This window comes from Amorphotheca resinae (assembly GCF_003019875.1).
Source record: "Amorphotheca resinae ATCC 22711 unplaced genomic scaffold M430scaffold_2, whole genome shotgun sequence".
Taxonomy (NCBI): domain Eukaryota; kingdom Fungi; phylum Ascomycota; class Leotiomycetes; order Helotiales; family Amorphothecaceae; genus Amorphotheca; species Amorphotheca resinae.
This window is the reverse complement of record NW_020194472.1, coordinates 77,662-93,402: the sequence shown is the minus strand read 5'-3', so window position 1 is coordinate 93,402 and position 15,741 is coordinate 77,662. Positions and strand designations below refer to the sequence as shown.

Sequence of the window (15,741 nt, the reverse complement as noted above, 5' to 3'; positions counted from 1 at the left end):
AGAGAACACCAGCCAGCGCATTACTATCACAATTTCAAGATACCAGAGAACCATGAATCCATGATGGATTAGTCTGGCTGTGATGCGACAGTACTTGTAAAACCAAAGAAGCAAGAAAGCCAGGGAAGCAAGGTTGTAAAGCAGGCATAACGCGGGCTAGCCAAATAAGAATGCTATATTCCTAATTTCCTACTAGGAGACAGCGTTTCGATGATTGGCGCCGCATATCCCAAATAATAATCATGCTATCATTAAAGTTCCCGGGATGAAAAGGTCTTAAATCAGGAAGTCGAATAGGAGTCCTGGTCGTATTAGTCACAGCTCATCCAGCAAACCCCAGACCTCGAACTCTTAAGAGATTGCCGTAAATGAAGTATCCAATCATATATCGGCCTTTGTGCGCCTTCGAAAATGGCAGGCCTTGGGTATGCCGTAGTCCTGAACTATTCTAGTTTGCATCGATAAAGAGCCTTGTGTAGGTTGAAGGTTAAAAAGAATGAAGCGGAGGATAACGAAAGTTATATTATTTTATTTATGGGGTAGAAAAATATGCCTGTCATAGTGATATTAGTAAGGCGAGGTATAGGTAGATGAAGGAAAACTCCAACTCACAGTTGGGTACTGGCCCCCTTGCGTAACTACGTTGACCAACTGAGAGAAGGTCGTGGGATTGCACCAACGCGTTTCACTCAAGTTCTGTGTACCCGCGATAACTAGAGAGGAATACAGTATACTATATATCGGCATTCGAATCCCGAATTTTATCTCACAGCACATGGAAACTCATCGAAGTTAGTTACCGATGAACTTAACTATCAATAGAGTCGGGGATGATGCGCCGGGGGGAAGAGGATCATTAGAAGCTGGATCACATGGCATGTGCAGGTTGGATCGAGTTAGAGGCTAATCTCCTCTGGCAGTCAGCCAAACACATCGATAGGTTCTCCGGGTTGTACCTTGCTTATAAGTTATATCGGGCTGCCGCTAGCCCTGATCTCGGCTCTTGAAAAGGGTGGGATAACACATGTAAAAAGGATGGTTCTATCGAGCCGCGGCTCTTCTAAACAGGGGTCTGGTCAGCGTGAATTTCCTTGACACATCGGTGCAACGGGCGAGGGAGATGAGCAGCCAGAACCTTCCAGGCCGTTGGAGCATGTGATCCAATAGACCCTTCGGAAAAGGGGCCGAGGTATGCGGAGTAGCGCGGGGATACGAAGCACATCTTGGCGTTGGGCCCGACGGGGGGATTTGTGCATACGGATACACAACGGGCTGGACATGCTCGGACATTATACTAGCATGAACATGTGTATATTGTTATAAGATCATTATGATCATTATGATGATGCTGCATATCTGCCGTATAAGGGCATAAGACGGCAACCCCGGAATCCCCGCACAATCCCCGATTCCCCCGCATCTGCCCCTTCCCCCGCTTTTCCCAATCGGGAATCCTTCCTGGACCACCACTCTGACCTTGTCACCTTTCTCAGCTTCGTATCCGGCCATCTCCAACAAATGAGGCCTAGACAAAACCCAACAAGCTACAGCCATCTAAAAGGCTATTGGCCCGTGGCTTTAGCTGGCTAATCTTCCCCGACGTGCATACGCAGGGACACGCCGTATATAAAGAACCCTTCCCCCCCGCACTTCTCCCTCCTGCTTGCCACGCCTCCTTAACAACAATCGTCATTCAAAAAGGTACCAGAACTCGCCCTCTCCATCCCACTCCGCTCCACTCCCATCTCGAACGCCCACACTCGTTTAGCAGAGCCCCAAGCCGACTACACCAATCCAGACTCACCTCCCGCAGTCCTCAATCCTCAATCCTCAATCCTGCAAGATGCGTTACTCTCTCCTCGCCCTCGCCGTTGCCGCAACCTCCGCCTATGCGCAGGATCTGTCGACTATCCCGTCCTGTGCCGTATGTCTCCCTCAGAAGTTCGACCTACGACTTACCAACGAACCACACTGACTGAGAATGCAGTTGAGCTGTCTCATCGCAGCTATCCCAGCTACCGGATGCCAGACCACTGATTTCCCCTGCGTCTGCAAGGCCGCCGGAGTCCTCACGTAAGTCGCGGCGATGTGTGAGACCAGTGCCTAATACTGACCCGTCTCTGCTCTCCCCAGTCCTCAAGTCACCCCTTGTGCCGAGAAATCTTGCTCTGCTGCCGACATTGCCGCCCTGCCATCAGATCTCGAGTCCTTCTGTTCCCAGGCCGGTGTTACCATCACCATCTCGGTCCCCAGGTAAGGACTTAGACTTCAGAAGTTCAGAAAGTAAGAGGTCTCGGCTGACTGTCTCTGTCCAGCTCTGCCGCCGCTTCAAGCACTGCTGCATCTTCTAGCTCTTCGGCCTCTTCATCTGCCCCGGCTACCTCCTCGGCCGCAACCACTTCCTCCTCTGCCCCGGTCACTTCGTCCACCCCAGCACCTTCATCGACTGCTGCTTCCTCCCCTTCTAACGGCGGATCGTTCGCTACATCGTCAAGCAAGGCTGGTTCATTGACTGCCTCCTCAACCAAGGCTGGTTCATCATTTGCCTCAACCACTGCAAAGTACGATGGCCTTTCGCATTGTGCTGATCACAAATTTTGGCTAATTATTTTTGCAATAGGACCACTAGTGCCGCCAGCGGAACCGGTGTTGCTTCCTCCACTCCAGTTCAAGTCACCAACGGAGCGAATGCTGCTAACGGAATCAACATGGGCGCTGCCGCCATGGCCGCCTTTGCTGCCGTGATGTTGTAATTCGCATCACCCTAACCTGTCTCGACCCAAAGTCAAGGGGTCTAGCTCGTGATTGGATGTTGATGCATGAGATAGGATAATGGGATGAAGAGAGCACGAACTGAAAACTACGAAAAAATCATGTACAGCGGTTGTTTTATTAGGCTCTTGTCATAATAGTGCAAAAATGTGTTTATTGCCAATTCTTTTCTGCACTAGATAAGAAGTATCTTGCTTCTGATCAGTGGCCGTTGACTCACGAGCTTCGGCATTTTAATACAAAACTCAGCAATCGTGGAAACATTGAGCCCTGATGCAACTGTGCTCTTCGCCCTGTTTTGACTGGCGGACCGTGCTTCAGTATGCGATGATACAGAATGACTGCGCATAACTTATCTTGCGGAGAGAAACAACAAAGGAACAGAACTGGGGCTCCAGGTCTCTCAGTCTGTGTTCAGGGGGTACTGAGAAGGACTAAAGTGATGTCATTTTCGGATGTCTTGATCCATCTGAAATCAAGTTGTCCTTCAGTTCTCCTCTTGCGATATCTAGAAGCTTTGCTACTTAACACCGGATAATGTTTCCACAGATAAATAACTGTCACTCAGTAGCAAAACAACAAGGACCTGAATGCAATTGAGTCAAAGAAAAAGGTGGTATAAAGACAGAAGGATAAATCAACGATGCTCACTCGAGTCACTGTTTGCTTGACCTTGTCGTGTGGAAGACTCAGAAGTCTATCGAGATATGGATATTATCTCTTGAAGAACTATGTCAGTAATTCCTCCAGGGGAACAGATGAAAGAGAGGGGACATGATACCGTGTAGAGCTAGAGAAGAATACCAAGATCTGAAATCTGGGTGGCACATCTGCGTATTTAACCAACCCTTTATATATATATGACCAACGTCTCCCGCGTCTGTATAATAGCTGTAGCTGGTGCCAGAAAGAACTAAAGCAACGGAGATCCCCATCTTATCGATACAGAGTATATAAAGGAAAGGGGTATCTCGCGCCTTGGTCAAGAAATAGGCTTCCCCAAGACCATATCTAGAACACTAGGAAATGGTATACAACTGACTCGCATCATTATTGCAATTCGCCTCATCCAGTTTCCCATTCAGGGGAACAAGACACGTCACTCCATTCGCATTCTCGGGCGCGAGTGATAGCGTTGTCTCGTTCCCCGAGTAGGGGAACAGTTGAGAATTCGTCACGCCTCCCCCACCGTCAGCCCTCCCCCCACAAGAGAACAAGATCACAGTATCACCCGCAGCTCTTCTCGGATCAAAGTTCAAGCACCCTTGAGTAAGACTAGAAACAACGAGCGTCGAATTCGGAGCATTATTCTAACAACAACCAAGGGTTAGTCAGGAGATACCTTAGGTAAGGTCGGACAGGACTTAGAAAAACGCACGTGAACCCCGGCAGTGATGAGATCAAATTTCTCTCCCGCGCTCCCATCACAGTCTTGTACCTGGACCGGGATCAAGTTCTGCCGAAAATCGCCCGCCGTCGGATCAATAAAGAGACATTGACCACTGGCGTCCTTGATCGTGACGGAAGAGAAGGCTCGGGTCGCCGTGTCGTCGCGCGGGTTCGCTTCGGCTGCGGCGGATGGTTGAAGGACGCCGCCGGCTCTGGACACCGGTACGGAAGCTGTGGGGTTTGCATCGGCCTCTGATATATCAATCGTTGATGTAGCGCTTGCTGCCGAAGTCGACGGAACGTTCGTCACTGTAATGGTTACGATCGTTGGAGACCCGCATGCTCCTGGCTTGGAAGAGGTGACGAGGTTAGAGGCCGAGGGTGTACTGGCAGCCGCGCTCTCGATTGATGGAGCACCGGTAGAACCGGAGACCCCAATGGATTGAGTTGCGTCTCCCGAATCGGAAGGACCTCGGTCAACGATGGGAGAAGCAATTGCAATGCTAGCACCGAGTAGAAGAGCAGACAGCTGAGCAATCATAGTGAAGGGTTGAAATGCACCAGGCAAAGGAATGGAAAGCTGCGCAGCAGACAAAGAGATCTAAAGGAATGTAAAGGAGCGAAAATGTAAAGAATGAAGTGAAGAGAACTGTGCCAAAACACATATGAATCGGGTTCTCCCTATCAAATATAATCTTTCTTAACCCTAGCAACAAAAAGCGCCGCAGCGGCAAAGCAGAACGCAGGATGCCATCCAAAAGCCTCATTCGATTCACAATTCCAAGATTACGGATTCGCGCTTCTGTCTCCTGCCCATATTGCCGGATGATATCTAGCGCAGCTCCAAGTATTGGGTCGGATTCCTCGAGGTCAAAACGTCGCGTGTAAGAGATCCGTCTGATATCGTCAGAGAACACCGTGATATGGTCCAGATGCGCAGGAGGACTCGGGAAGCGGTCGGATGATGTCGTGATACCGATGTTTGACACAAGAATAGATGAAACAGAACAGAAGGGCTAGATGCTTGTAGAGCGTCAAGTTTGACAGTCTGGGCTTGATGTCGGATGTACGGCGTAACCTTTCTGCCGAGGCGCGAATATAATATATTGGGGTGCATAAATCAATACAACCCCCCTTCCTCAAGACGACAAACCCACTTAAGGTAGACGACCTCAACAAAGCGCGTTTAGACCGGGATATTAAACTGGTCACTGGCCACTGTTACATGAAGAGATTGGGGCCAACAAGCCTAATACGTCAATTCCTTTACAACTGACAGTGAAATGGCCGTGTCTACCTCCTGATATAAAACTGTCAAACAGCAGGATCAATTACCGGGTCACGGAACACGTTCCCCTGATTACTAACTGATCCTTGATCAATATACAGGGATCGATCCCTTGTACCCTGTTTTTAATAGTTTATAGTGTTGTTAGGATTCAGGCACTTAGGTACTTACATACCTTATTTATAGCGGATACGGCGCCTATACATATAAATAGTAACCCCTTTTTTAAGTATATAGAGTAAGGGACTACCCTCTACTCTATTTAATTTAGTTTAATTTAATCTACTTCTAACTAACTTAAATTTGCCTGTTATTACTACTTCTTTATAGTAATATATAACCTCTTTTATCTAACAGTTATAAGCCCGGGTTACTTTAATAGCTATTTAGTAACTATTATTTTGATATAAAAACACCTTTTCGACTAATTAGAGAGCTTAAATTATAAGAGCTAAACAGCGTTAAAAGGGATTAATATTAACCCCTTTTTACTTTCCTTAAACACTTAGTTCTAAGCACTACTAACAGCTGTTTAATACTACTAATAACAGTAGAATCACACTTAATTTTAACGATTTTAGTAGACTCTATTACTTAGTAGAAGTACGTCGACTACTCTTAAACAACTAGAGTTACTTCCTTTATTTACCTTCTTTTATTACTACTTTTAGTTAACACAAAACAACTAGAAACATGCCTAGAAATATACTAGTTCTTAATAGATCTAGTAACTAGGATTACTAGATAAAAGTCATTAAATTTAAAGCGCTTAGTACTAGAGTTTAGATATATATTAACCTAGACACTATAAAAGCAGAACTCTCTATTCTAGTAGAGCTAAGCCTTCTAGATCCTTTAGATATTAAAAGAGTCCCTAAAGATAGCTTAAGAGTTACTTACGCTATACTAATAGACAATAAGAAAGAATAATATCGTATCTACTAAGGGTATTACTCTAAACACTAAAGAGAGTATAAGTGCCTAGCTTAATTAGTTAAAGACATATACTCTCTAATTACTAGATTAGTAAGAAGAGACTACGTTAAATACGTTAACGCTAAGGACATAGTGTATAAGATCCTAGTAGATCTTTAGTAAAAGGTTATACCCTCTAATAAAGTTAAATAAGATCTCTTCTTATAAGATCTAACTAACGCTAGTATCTTACTAAGAAGAGGACAGTCGGTTATAGCCTAGGTAGAACGCTTTAAGTCTACTTACCTAGCTTGTTTAGTTAACAAGATACTAGAAGTGTCTAGTAATAGACTAATTAAGGCCTTTATTAACGGCTTAGAAGAAGTTAATCTATACTTTGTTAAGATAGTACGCTATAAGCTACTTAGAAAAGAGACAATAACGTTTAAAGAAGTGTTAGATAAGTTTAAACTTAACCTTAGAAGCTAAAGGGACATTAGAGTTACCTAATCCGGTAATTATAGCGCCTTCTTAACTATAGAGGCTATACTTAGTAGAAGGAGTAGTAGTAGTAACGGTAAGGGTAAGCCTAAGTGTTACGGTTATTACGTGGAATCGCTACTTATAGCGCGTTTTGTATGTATTAAATTCTATAATTGTCTTGTTTTCTAAGATATAGGCTATTTATAGGCTGTGCGCGCTACGCTCCTTCCTTTCTTCCTTCTTGTACGCTATATACTATGTCTTGTACGCTATACACTACTCTACTATAACAACTCCTACTAACTAAAGAAAAAGGTAGTGTCCCTACTATACGAAAAGTAAATAAAACCGTATAAAAGCAAGTAAAAGAGTATAGATAAAGCAAATATAATTAAAAGGGTAGTTAAAATAAGTAATACGTAAGTAAAAGTAAAAATATAGCTCGGCTAAAGTAGTCCTAGTTACGTAGTTTAAAGTCTTTATAGACTATTTAGACTACTACAATTTAAATCCGTCTATCTTATAAGCCGAGTACTTATCCTTATCCTTTATAGCCTTATACTCTTATATACTTTCTTTAATAACTTTACTATCCTTATAGTAACGGTTTCGCTCTTATACTACTACTAATCTACGAGCTCGTATATACTTGTAGATTACGTTAACTTTACTATATAGGTTATATATTCTAATTCTAGAAAACAAAGTAGTATTAACGAATTAGCTAGGTTTTATAAAATCCTTTTTTATCTAGTCTTGTTTAAAATAAAGAAACAGATTAGGTAGCTTAAAGTAAGACTACACTTTGTATCTCTTTAGTTTACGAATAACGTTATTACTAGTCGCGCGGCCTTTATAATCCTCTAGGTCCTAGTGTATCTTTTAAATCTAAGCCTTAATATCTTTTGCCTTTACATCTATCTTAAGGTCTTTAAGCTTTACGTATAATTCGTTAATAGTCGTTATAGCCTTATTACCCTTAGTAATAGCCCTGTCTAACTCTTGTTTAGTACGTATAGCTACGACTCTAAGGACTTCTATAAAAGCTAGGGCAAGCGCGTACTTTAACGTTAATAGTATAAGAGTAGTCTTAGTCTGCTCTACTTTTACTACACGTATCTTACGTAGTCTAGAGGTAGATATTATCGCTAAGTATAATCGTTGTTAGGCCGGTATAGATACTATAGTAACTACGTTAGCTACTTCTTTGTCTACTCCTAGAGGTAGCGTTATATAGTAGTCCTTCTTATTATAGTAATTAAGTAATAGTTCCGCTACCTTAATTAGCTTTGTCTAGAAGAATAGTACTACCTTCTTTACTCTTCTTTCTAGTATATTACTTATTAGAGGGATTTTAGAGTTATTAGCTATTAGTGTAATGACTTTTCTAGTTAGCGTTAATATAGGTTAACTGTACTACTTTATCTTAGTATATACTCGACTATTAAAAGCGAAATTCCTAGGCTAGAGCTTTAACCTCTCTTATACTAATATACCTGTATTTAGTACTACTACTATCGCTCTACTTATAAGTATTACGTTAGCCGGAAATCTATTAGTATCTTTACTATCGTAATACTAGTAGAGGTATAGTATTAGTAGTTTAACTAGGTCGTAAAGGGCCTAGGCGCGTAGGCGGTCTAGGTCTCTATTATAGTCTATTCTATGTTTCTAAGGCCGGATATACTTAGCGCCTTATAGTTCGCGTACTTTATCCCTTACCTTTTGTCTTATAATTAGGCAAAAGCCTATATCTACTCTAGTAGTCTAGTAGTTCACTATAACGTTAGGGACATTAGTAAGGGCGTCGTCCTTACGTTTCTTAGCTAGTAGTACATCCTCTATATCTTGTACTACTCGTTTATAGGCTAGTAGTACATCCTCTTGTACTACTCGTTAGTAGGATCTGAATTCGTCTTATAGTATTACTTAGAACTAGAATAGCGCGTTATTAGTACTATTATAGTCCTTATTATACTCCTTTACGTTAGACATCCTGTTCTACACTAGATTAGAATATAGCCGTTAAGGTAGATTAGAGTAATGTTTATACTTAGAGGGATAAGCGGGATAGAAGTGTAATAGATTAGAGGGATAAGTAGGGTAGATCTGTAATAGATTAAAGAGATAAGCGAGATAGATCTATAGATTAGAGAGAGAGTAGATCTGTAATAGATTAGAGGGATAAGCAGGATAGATGTATAATAGATTAGAGTAGTAGTTCTGTTGTTAGTATAAAGGTAGTAGTAGATTAGAGTAGTAGTTGTGTTACTATTATAGATTAGAGTAGTGGTTTTGTTACTATTGTTATAAAAGTAGTAATAAAGGCAGTTAACATAGATTAGAATATAGTAATAAAGGCTGTTTAGAATATAAGCTAACTATAAGCAAATATATAACAAAGGTAGTAAATTTAAAGGTAAGGTAATGTTATAATAGGCACGCTTTTAGCTGTACTTAGTAAGTCTATAATTACTATTAAGAGTGTCGTTCCTTAAACTCCTTTATTAGATCCTTACTATTCCCTAGCCGTAATACTAAGAGCTATACATCTTACTCTAGTCTAAATCCTTTTTAGTAAACTAAGTATTTAACGCGTCCTTTTATAGACTTCTTATTAATTATCCTCTTTAGTTCTTACTTCTCTTTACTATCTATAATAACAGGCTTAAGGTATTAGGGCCGCTCTCTCTTATATAGGTTAACACCTTTTACAATAGGCTCTAGATATACTATTAAGAAGACGTTGTAAACGCGCTAATAATCTAGGATCTTAAGCTTATATATAAGCTATCTTATTCTCTTAATTACCTTTAACAGACCTATCCTTTACTTGTCGAGCTTCTTATTCTTTTCTATAAGAATTAAATAGCCCTTATATAATCGTAAGTATACCTTGTCTTTTACATTAAAGAACATTAGTTTACGCTTCTTGTTATAGTAGTGTTTAGTAGATACTACTATAAGATCTAACGTGTCTATAATCTTAATCCTTACGTAAAGTACTACTACAACTGTTTTCTAGCCTCTTACTAGCTTTATTACATTATTTAGTATAAAGCTATATAGTACCTTGTTTAGTAACTTACCTATACTTATAGAGAGCGTATTATTTAAATAGAATTATAGCTCTAGTAGAGCCTCTAGCTAGAGAGAGTCGTCTTTAAGAGCGTAAAGGTAGTATCTAAGCGCTATTTCGATCGTTTAATTAGTTTGTTTGCTCTAGCTGTCGCTCTATAAGTAGTACGCTATCAAGTATAGTAATCTAACGCTAAGGTATATAAATATTACTACCTATAGACAAGCTAAGAACTATAGGCCTCTATCTATAATAAACATCTTAGGAAGGCCCTAGTCTAAATCTAGTAATCGTCTAACGACTATAGCGCCTTACTATACCACTATTTACGTCGATTTTCTAGGTATCATTACTAACTTCTTTGTTAATTTGTCCGTTAAGTTAAGTAGTACGTTAAACCCTTTCTTTAATTAAGGTAAGCCGACTACAAAATCCATGGTTATCGTATAGAACAGGGCCAGGACTCGTTTTACAAAAGAGTCACTCACCTCTGTAAACTTCCTGATTTGTCTAGTAAGGAGGACAGTCTCTTTACTAACTATAGTATACTATTATGTAGTTCTAATTTGATAAATTAGCGGTATATATAATAGTACTATAGACGTCTAGTGTATGTCGACGATTACTCGATTGTCTTAATGACCTAATAATCGTATTGTTCGACCGGTTTAGTAATCCTATAATAATCCCTAATAATGCTCGATCCTTAATATAGGTTTAGTAGTTACGTGTTTCTTAATAATTTGATTTAATAAAGGTCCTTAATCCCTAATAGTGTAGCTAGGCTACTAGTGCGATACGTAGTGTTACTAGTACACCTGTTAAGCGACAAGGCTAGTCTTAGTAATATTACTACTAGATGTTATAGTTATTACGTAGAATCGCTACTTATAGCGCGTTTTGTATATATTAAATTCTATAATTGTCCTGTTTTCTAAGATATAGGCTATTTACAGGCTATACGCGCTACACTCCTTCCTTCCTTCCTTCTTGTACACTGTATACTGTGTCCTGTACGCTGTGCACTACTCTACTGTAACACTAAGTGCCTGTATAGTAGCTACTACTACTACTGTAATTACTACTATTTAATGTTATCTAAGCGTCCTAATTAGTAGAAACCTTATAATAACGTCTAAAAGAAGATTAACGATTAGCTAAACGTAAATAGTAAGCTTAAGGCTTTAATTAAGTTAATTAAAAGAAAGGAAGAAGAGAACAAGTAGAGTAATAGTAATAAGAAGAATAGTAAACCTAATTAAGACAAGGATAAAGACGCCTTAAAAGTGTTTACTATAGACTTTACTATAGCTATGTCTAACGCTTATTAAACTAACTTTAGCTACTCGGTTTTTATATTAACTCTAATTCTAATAGTCTAATTAGTCTAATCCCTTTTCTTTAGACCTACTTATCTACTTAAGGATAGCTTTATTCTAGACTTAAGAGTAACTATTTATGTCTATAATAATAGATTATACTTCTACTCTATTAGGCCTGCCTTACTAAAGAGTGTTTTAATAGCCGGTAAGGACTATATCTAAATTAAAGCTTTTAGAGACGTTAAGATCTAACTTACTAGCCTAAAAGGGAAATTTAGTATAGAGCTAAGAAGTATAGCCCTTGTTCTTTTCTTTTATACTAGCGTAGTTTCCTTACGTAAGATAATTTAGAAAGGAGTCTACTAAGATACAAAGGAAAACTATCTAACTTATAAGAATAATACCTTCTATTATACTTTTATTAAGTTTAACTAATAGGTACTTAAATATAATAGTTCTACTACTAGATCCGCCTTTCTAGTAATCTAAGATATCTCTTTTAATAGTACTCTTACTTACCTTATATCTAATTCTAAACTAAGGTTAATTAAATATAAGCTATAAACAGTAGTAATAGATATATTAACTATTAAATTAATAGCTGTTTTAGCGGCCTTTCTAACTAACTTACACTTACTAAGAGTACTATTAAAAGCGTTAGTAGAACTCTAGTATAGACAGATAAGGTACTTACGTATAAAGGCAATCTAACGTCTAGCTACTAGTACTAAAGGAGTTAAGTTAGTACCTAAGGATTAGTACTTAATCCTACTATATAAGGTTTACTACCTAGTAAACGCTAAATAGATTATATCTAGAGCTCTTATTAAGTGTATAGACAAACTATTTACTAAGATCTACTTAGATCTTATTTAAATATACCTAATAGACTCTAAAGAGGTATATATCCTTTACTTCTTTAACGATCTTACTAGAATAAGCTTTGTATATATTCTTATAACTAAACAAGGCTCTCTAGCTACTATATAACACTTTGTTTTCTTAATTAAAAGACACTTTAACGCTAAAGTCTACTAGATTAAGCTTAATAAAGAAACGTCTCTTAAGAGGGATTTTAATAATTAGGTAGAGGTAAAAGGCTTTATTATTAAACAATTAGTACTACGTATAGTAGCCTAAAATAGGCTAATTAAAAGATCTAGAAGGGTACTCCTTAGTAGAGTAAGAGTACTAAAAATAGGATCTAACTTACTATTAAAGCTATAGCCTAAACTAATAAAAATAGCTAGATACTTAGTAAACAGATCTCTTATTACTTCTTTAGGCTAGAAAACACTATATAAGTGTCTTTACTACTCTAAACTAAACCTCTCTTACCTCTATGCCTTTAGCTATAAAGCCTACACTCTAATTAAGAATATAGTACGTCTTAATAAGCTAGAACTAAGAGCTTTTGTTAGATACCTAGTAGGATATAACTCTACTAATATCTATAAGGTCTAGATCCTAGTAAGAGACAGAGTAATATCTTGTAGAGACGTTATATTTAACGAAATATAAAGGTACTAGCCTTAAGATAAACAAGACGCTACTAAAGAAGTAATTAAAGCTATTAAAATACTAGTAATTAGTAAATATAACTAGTAAATTAAAGAAGAAGACGATCCTTTTAATCCTCTTATTAAGAATAGCGATAGTACACTACTTAATCTACTAGTAGATCTAACAGATCTTATAATAATAACAGATCTAACTAATCTTATTATAACTCTTATAATAATAAGGAACCCTTTAGCTAAGGAAGTAGAGAAGGGGACTAGAACTTACTACTTATATACCTAGAGAACTACCTTAGCTAACTTAACAAATCTATTAGTACTATAGGCTCTTAACCCTCTTTTAACACTAAGAGCTTTACTTGTTCTAACAACTCTTCTTTCTCTACTTATTAACTCTAGTAAAACCGTAACTAGGGATATTAATAAGGTTATAATAAGGGATATAAATAAGGATATACTAGAGAGGTAGCTAGAAGATAAAACCTAATAGAGGGTCTAGTAGTATAGATCTAACTCTACTAGTCTTAATCTAGCTAATATACTTCTAATAAGAATAAGGAATAAAGGAGTAAGAAAAGAAGCTTACGCTATCTAAATAGAACAAATTAGAGCCTATAGTAGCTTTTATACTACCTTTTAAACAAGAATAGAGTACACTAAAAGAAGGATCTATAAAACAGAACTACTAGGCGTCCCTAACAACTAGAAAGAGCTTTAAAACTACTAATATAAGGATAAATTTATAGTAGTAGTAAATAAGGAGTATAAGGATCTTAAAAGACGTAAGACCTTTAAGACTATTCTAAAGAGTACATTTAAAAGATTAGCTATCTTAGTTAAGTAAGTGTTTATATACAAATTTAATACTAATAGCTTCTTAGACAAATTTAAAGTAAGACTTATAGTTAGAGAGGATCTTTAACATCTAACTAGCTAAGACAATTACGCTACTACTTTAGTGTTATAAGTATTTAGAGGTTTAATAGTAATAGTATACTACTTTAATCTAGAGATCTACTAGCTTAACGCTATAAATACCTTTACTAATAGTAATATAGACAAGACTGTCTATATTAAACATCCTAAGGGTTTTAATAACCTAGAGTATGTTCTTCTCCTTCTTAAAGCTCTTTATAGGCTACGCTATTCCCCTCTCTTATAGTATACTTACTTTACTAAAACACTAGCTAAGTTTAGCCTATATCTAGTTCTAGAGGCTAAGTATCTTTATATAAATAAATACCTTATTATCTTCTTTTATATAGACGATATTACTATCTTAGTAAAAAAGAAATATTAATAATACCTTTAAAACTTTAAATAGAGCTTGTTTAATAGCTATAAGATACGTAATATAAGAGAATTAAAGTAGTTCTTAGGTATTAAGGTAACTAGAGACAGATCTACTAAAAGATTATAGCTTAGTTAAGACTCTTATATTAAGTTAATTACTTTAACCTTCTACTTAAAAGACAGGAAAGTACCTCTTATACTACTAGAAAGTATGCTACTTGTCTTAAACACAGGATAGGCTTTCCCTTAAGAGATCTATAGCTACTAACGTAAGGTAGGATCTATTCTCTATACTATAGTTGTTACTAGGCTAGACGCTATTAGATTAGCTAACAAACTGTCTAAGTTCTTTACTAACCTATCCTAAGAGTACTAAAGAGTAGTAGATAAAGTAATCTAATATCTCTATAAAACCTAATACTTAGAGATCTAATTTAGAGGTAGTAATAAAGGCTCTAAAGCTTTTACTTACACTAGTAATACTATATATACTAATGATCTAAAGACCTAGAAGAGTACTAAAGGATACGTGTTCTACTTGTTTAAAGGACTTATTAACTAAAAATTAACTAAACAAAAGACAGTTACTACATTAAGTATAAAGGCTAAGTTATTAGCTCTCTTCTATACTATAAAAGATCTCTACTAGTAGTAACGCTTCTTTACTAAGATTACTCTAGAACTATATAAGGAGTTTGTTATTAACGTAGATAACGCCTAAACTATCTGCCTTATATAATTAAGAACTCTATGCCTAGTTACTAAGCTTAAGCATGTAGATATCTACTAACACTAGCTACGCTAAAAAGTAACTAAAGAGAGACTTAACCTCTAGTAGCTGTTAACTAATAATATACTAGTAGATAGGTTAACTAAGGCCTTACTACACTAGAAATATATTGAATTTATTAAATTACTTAATCTAGTAGATATTAAGACCCTAAACCTAAACAAAAGCTAGCCTACAGATTAGGGTAGTTAAATACCCTTTATTTAGGTAGGAAACCCTTTTGTTTAACTACTAAATACCTAGAACTAGCTTTTACGCTAGTCTAAAGGTAATTCTTACTTAAACGATCAAGTAAGAGTTCTAGGATCTAGTTCTTATCTTAAGCTTGATTTCCTATTTAAGAAGTCTACTTTTTACGCTATATTTCTTATTTAAGAAGTCTACTCCTTTTTTCTTAGAGATTTAACTATTTCTATAGTTATATTCTTTAGTTCTATTTATTTCTACTACTTACTCGACCTTATTACTTAACATGTCTCGCTACTTAGAGTACTAGGAGTCCTTAAGGTTCTTAAGGAGCTTTAGGACTTAAACGTTAAGCCCCTTTTAATTAAGTACTTACTATTACGTACTTTCCTTAATTCTTTAACCTTCTACCTAAGGAGAGAGCCGTACTAGTAAGTACTAGTACACCTTTAGGTATAGGAATAGCTTTATTATTACCTAATTAGGGAGAGAGCTAGAGAGAGAGCCGTACTAGTACTTAGCTCTCTAGTCAAGTCTAGAATCAGCTTAATCCCTAGGGGGGTATATCAAACAGTAGGATTAATTACCGGGTTATAGAACACGTTCCTCTAATTACTAACTGATCCTTAATTAATATACAGGGATTGATCCCTTGTACCCTGTTTTTAATAGTTTATAGTGTTGTTAGGATTTAGGTACTTAAG

The 15,741-nt window shown here is 37.4% G+C and overlaps 2 protein-coding genes across 2 annotated transcripts; one reads left to right on the top strand and one right to left on the bottom strand.

Annotated features, from left to right (window-relative positions):
- The first annotated feature begins 1,406 nt into the window (after positions 1–1,406).
- Positions 1,407–2,819, top strand: M430DRAFT_39128 (hypothetical protein). The gene is made up of 5 exons (XM_024867296.1): positions 1,407–1,924; positions 1,988–2,073; positions 2,134–2,253; positions 2,316–2,561; positions 2,621–2,819. Exons 1-5 carry the CDS (start codon positions 1,844–1,846, stop codon positions 2,751–2,753), a joined length of 666 nt encoding a protein of 221 aa, XP_024723562.1. The 5' UTR covers positions 1,407–1,843; the 3' UTR covers positions 2,754–2,819.
- A 972-nt stretch (positions 2,820–3,791) lies between these two features.
- M430DRAFT_47500 (hypothetical protein) lies at positions 3,792–4,702 on the bottom strand (the record flags this gene model as incomplete). The annotated part of the gene is made up of 2 exons (XM_024867934.1): positions 3,792–4,082; positions 4,151–4,702. The coding sequence occupies 2 exons, from the start codon at positions 4,700–4,702 to the stop codon at positions 3,792–3,794; spliced, it is 843 nt and encodes a 280-aa protein (XP_024723561.1).
- Positions 4,703–15,741: the final 11,039 nt, after the last annotated feature.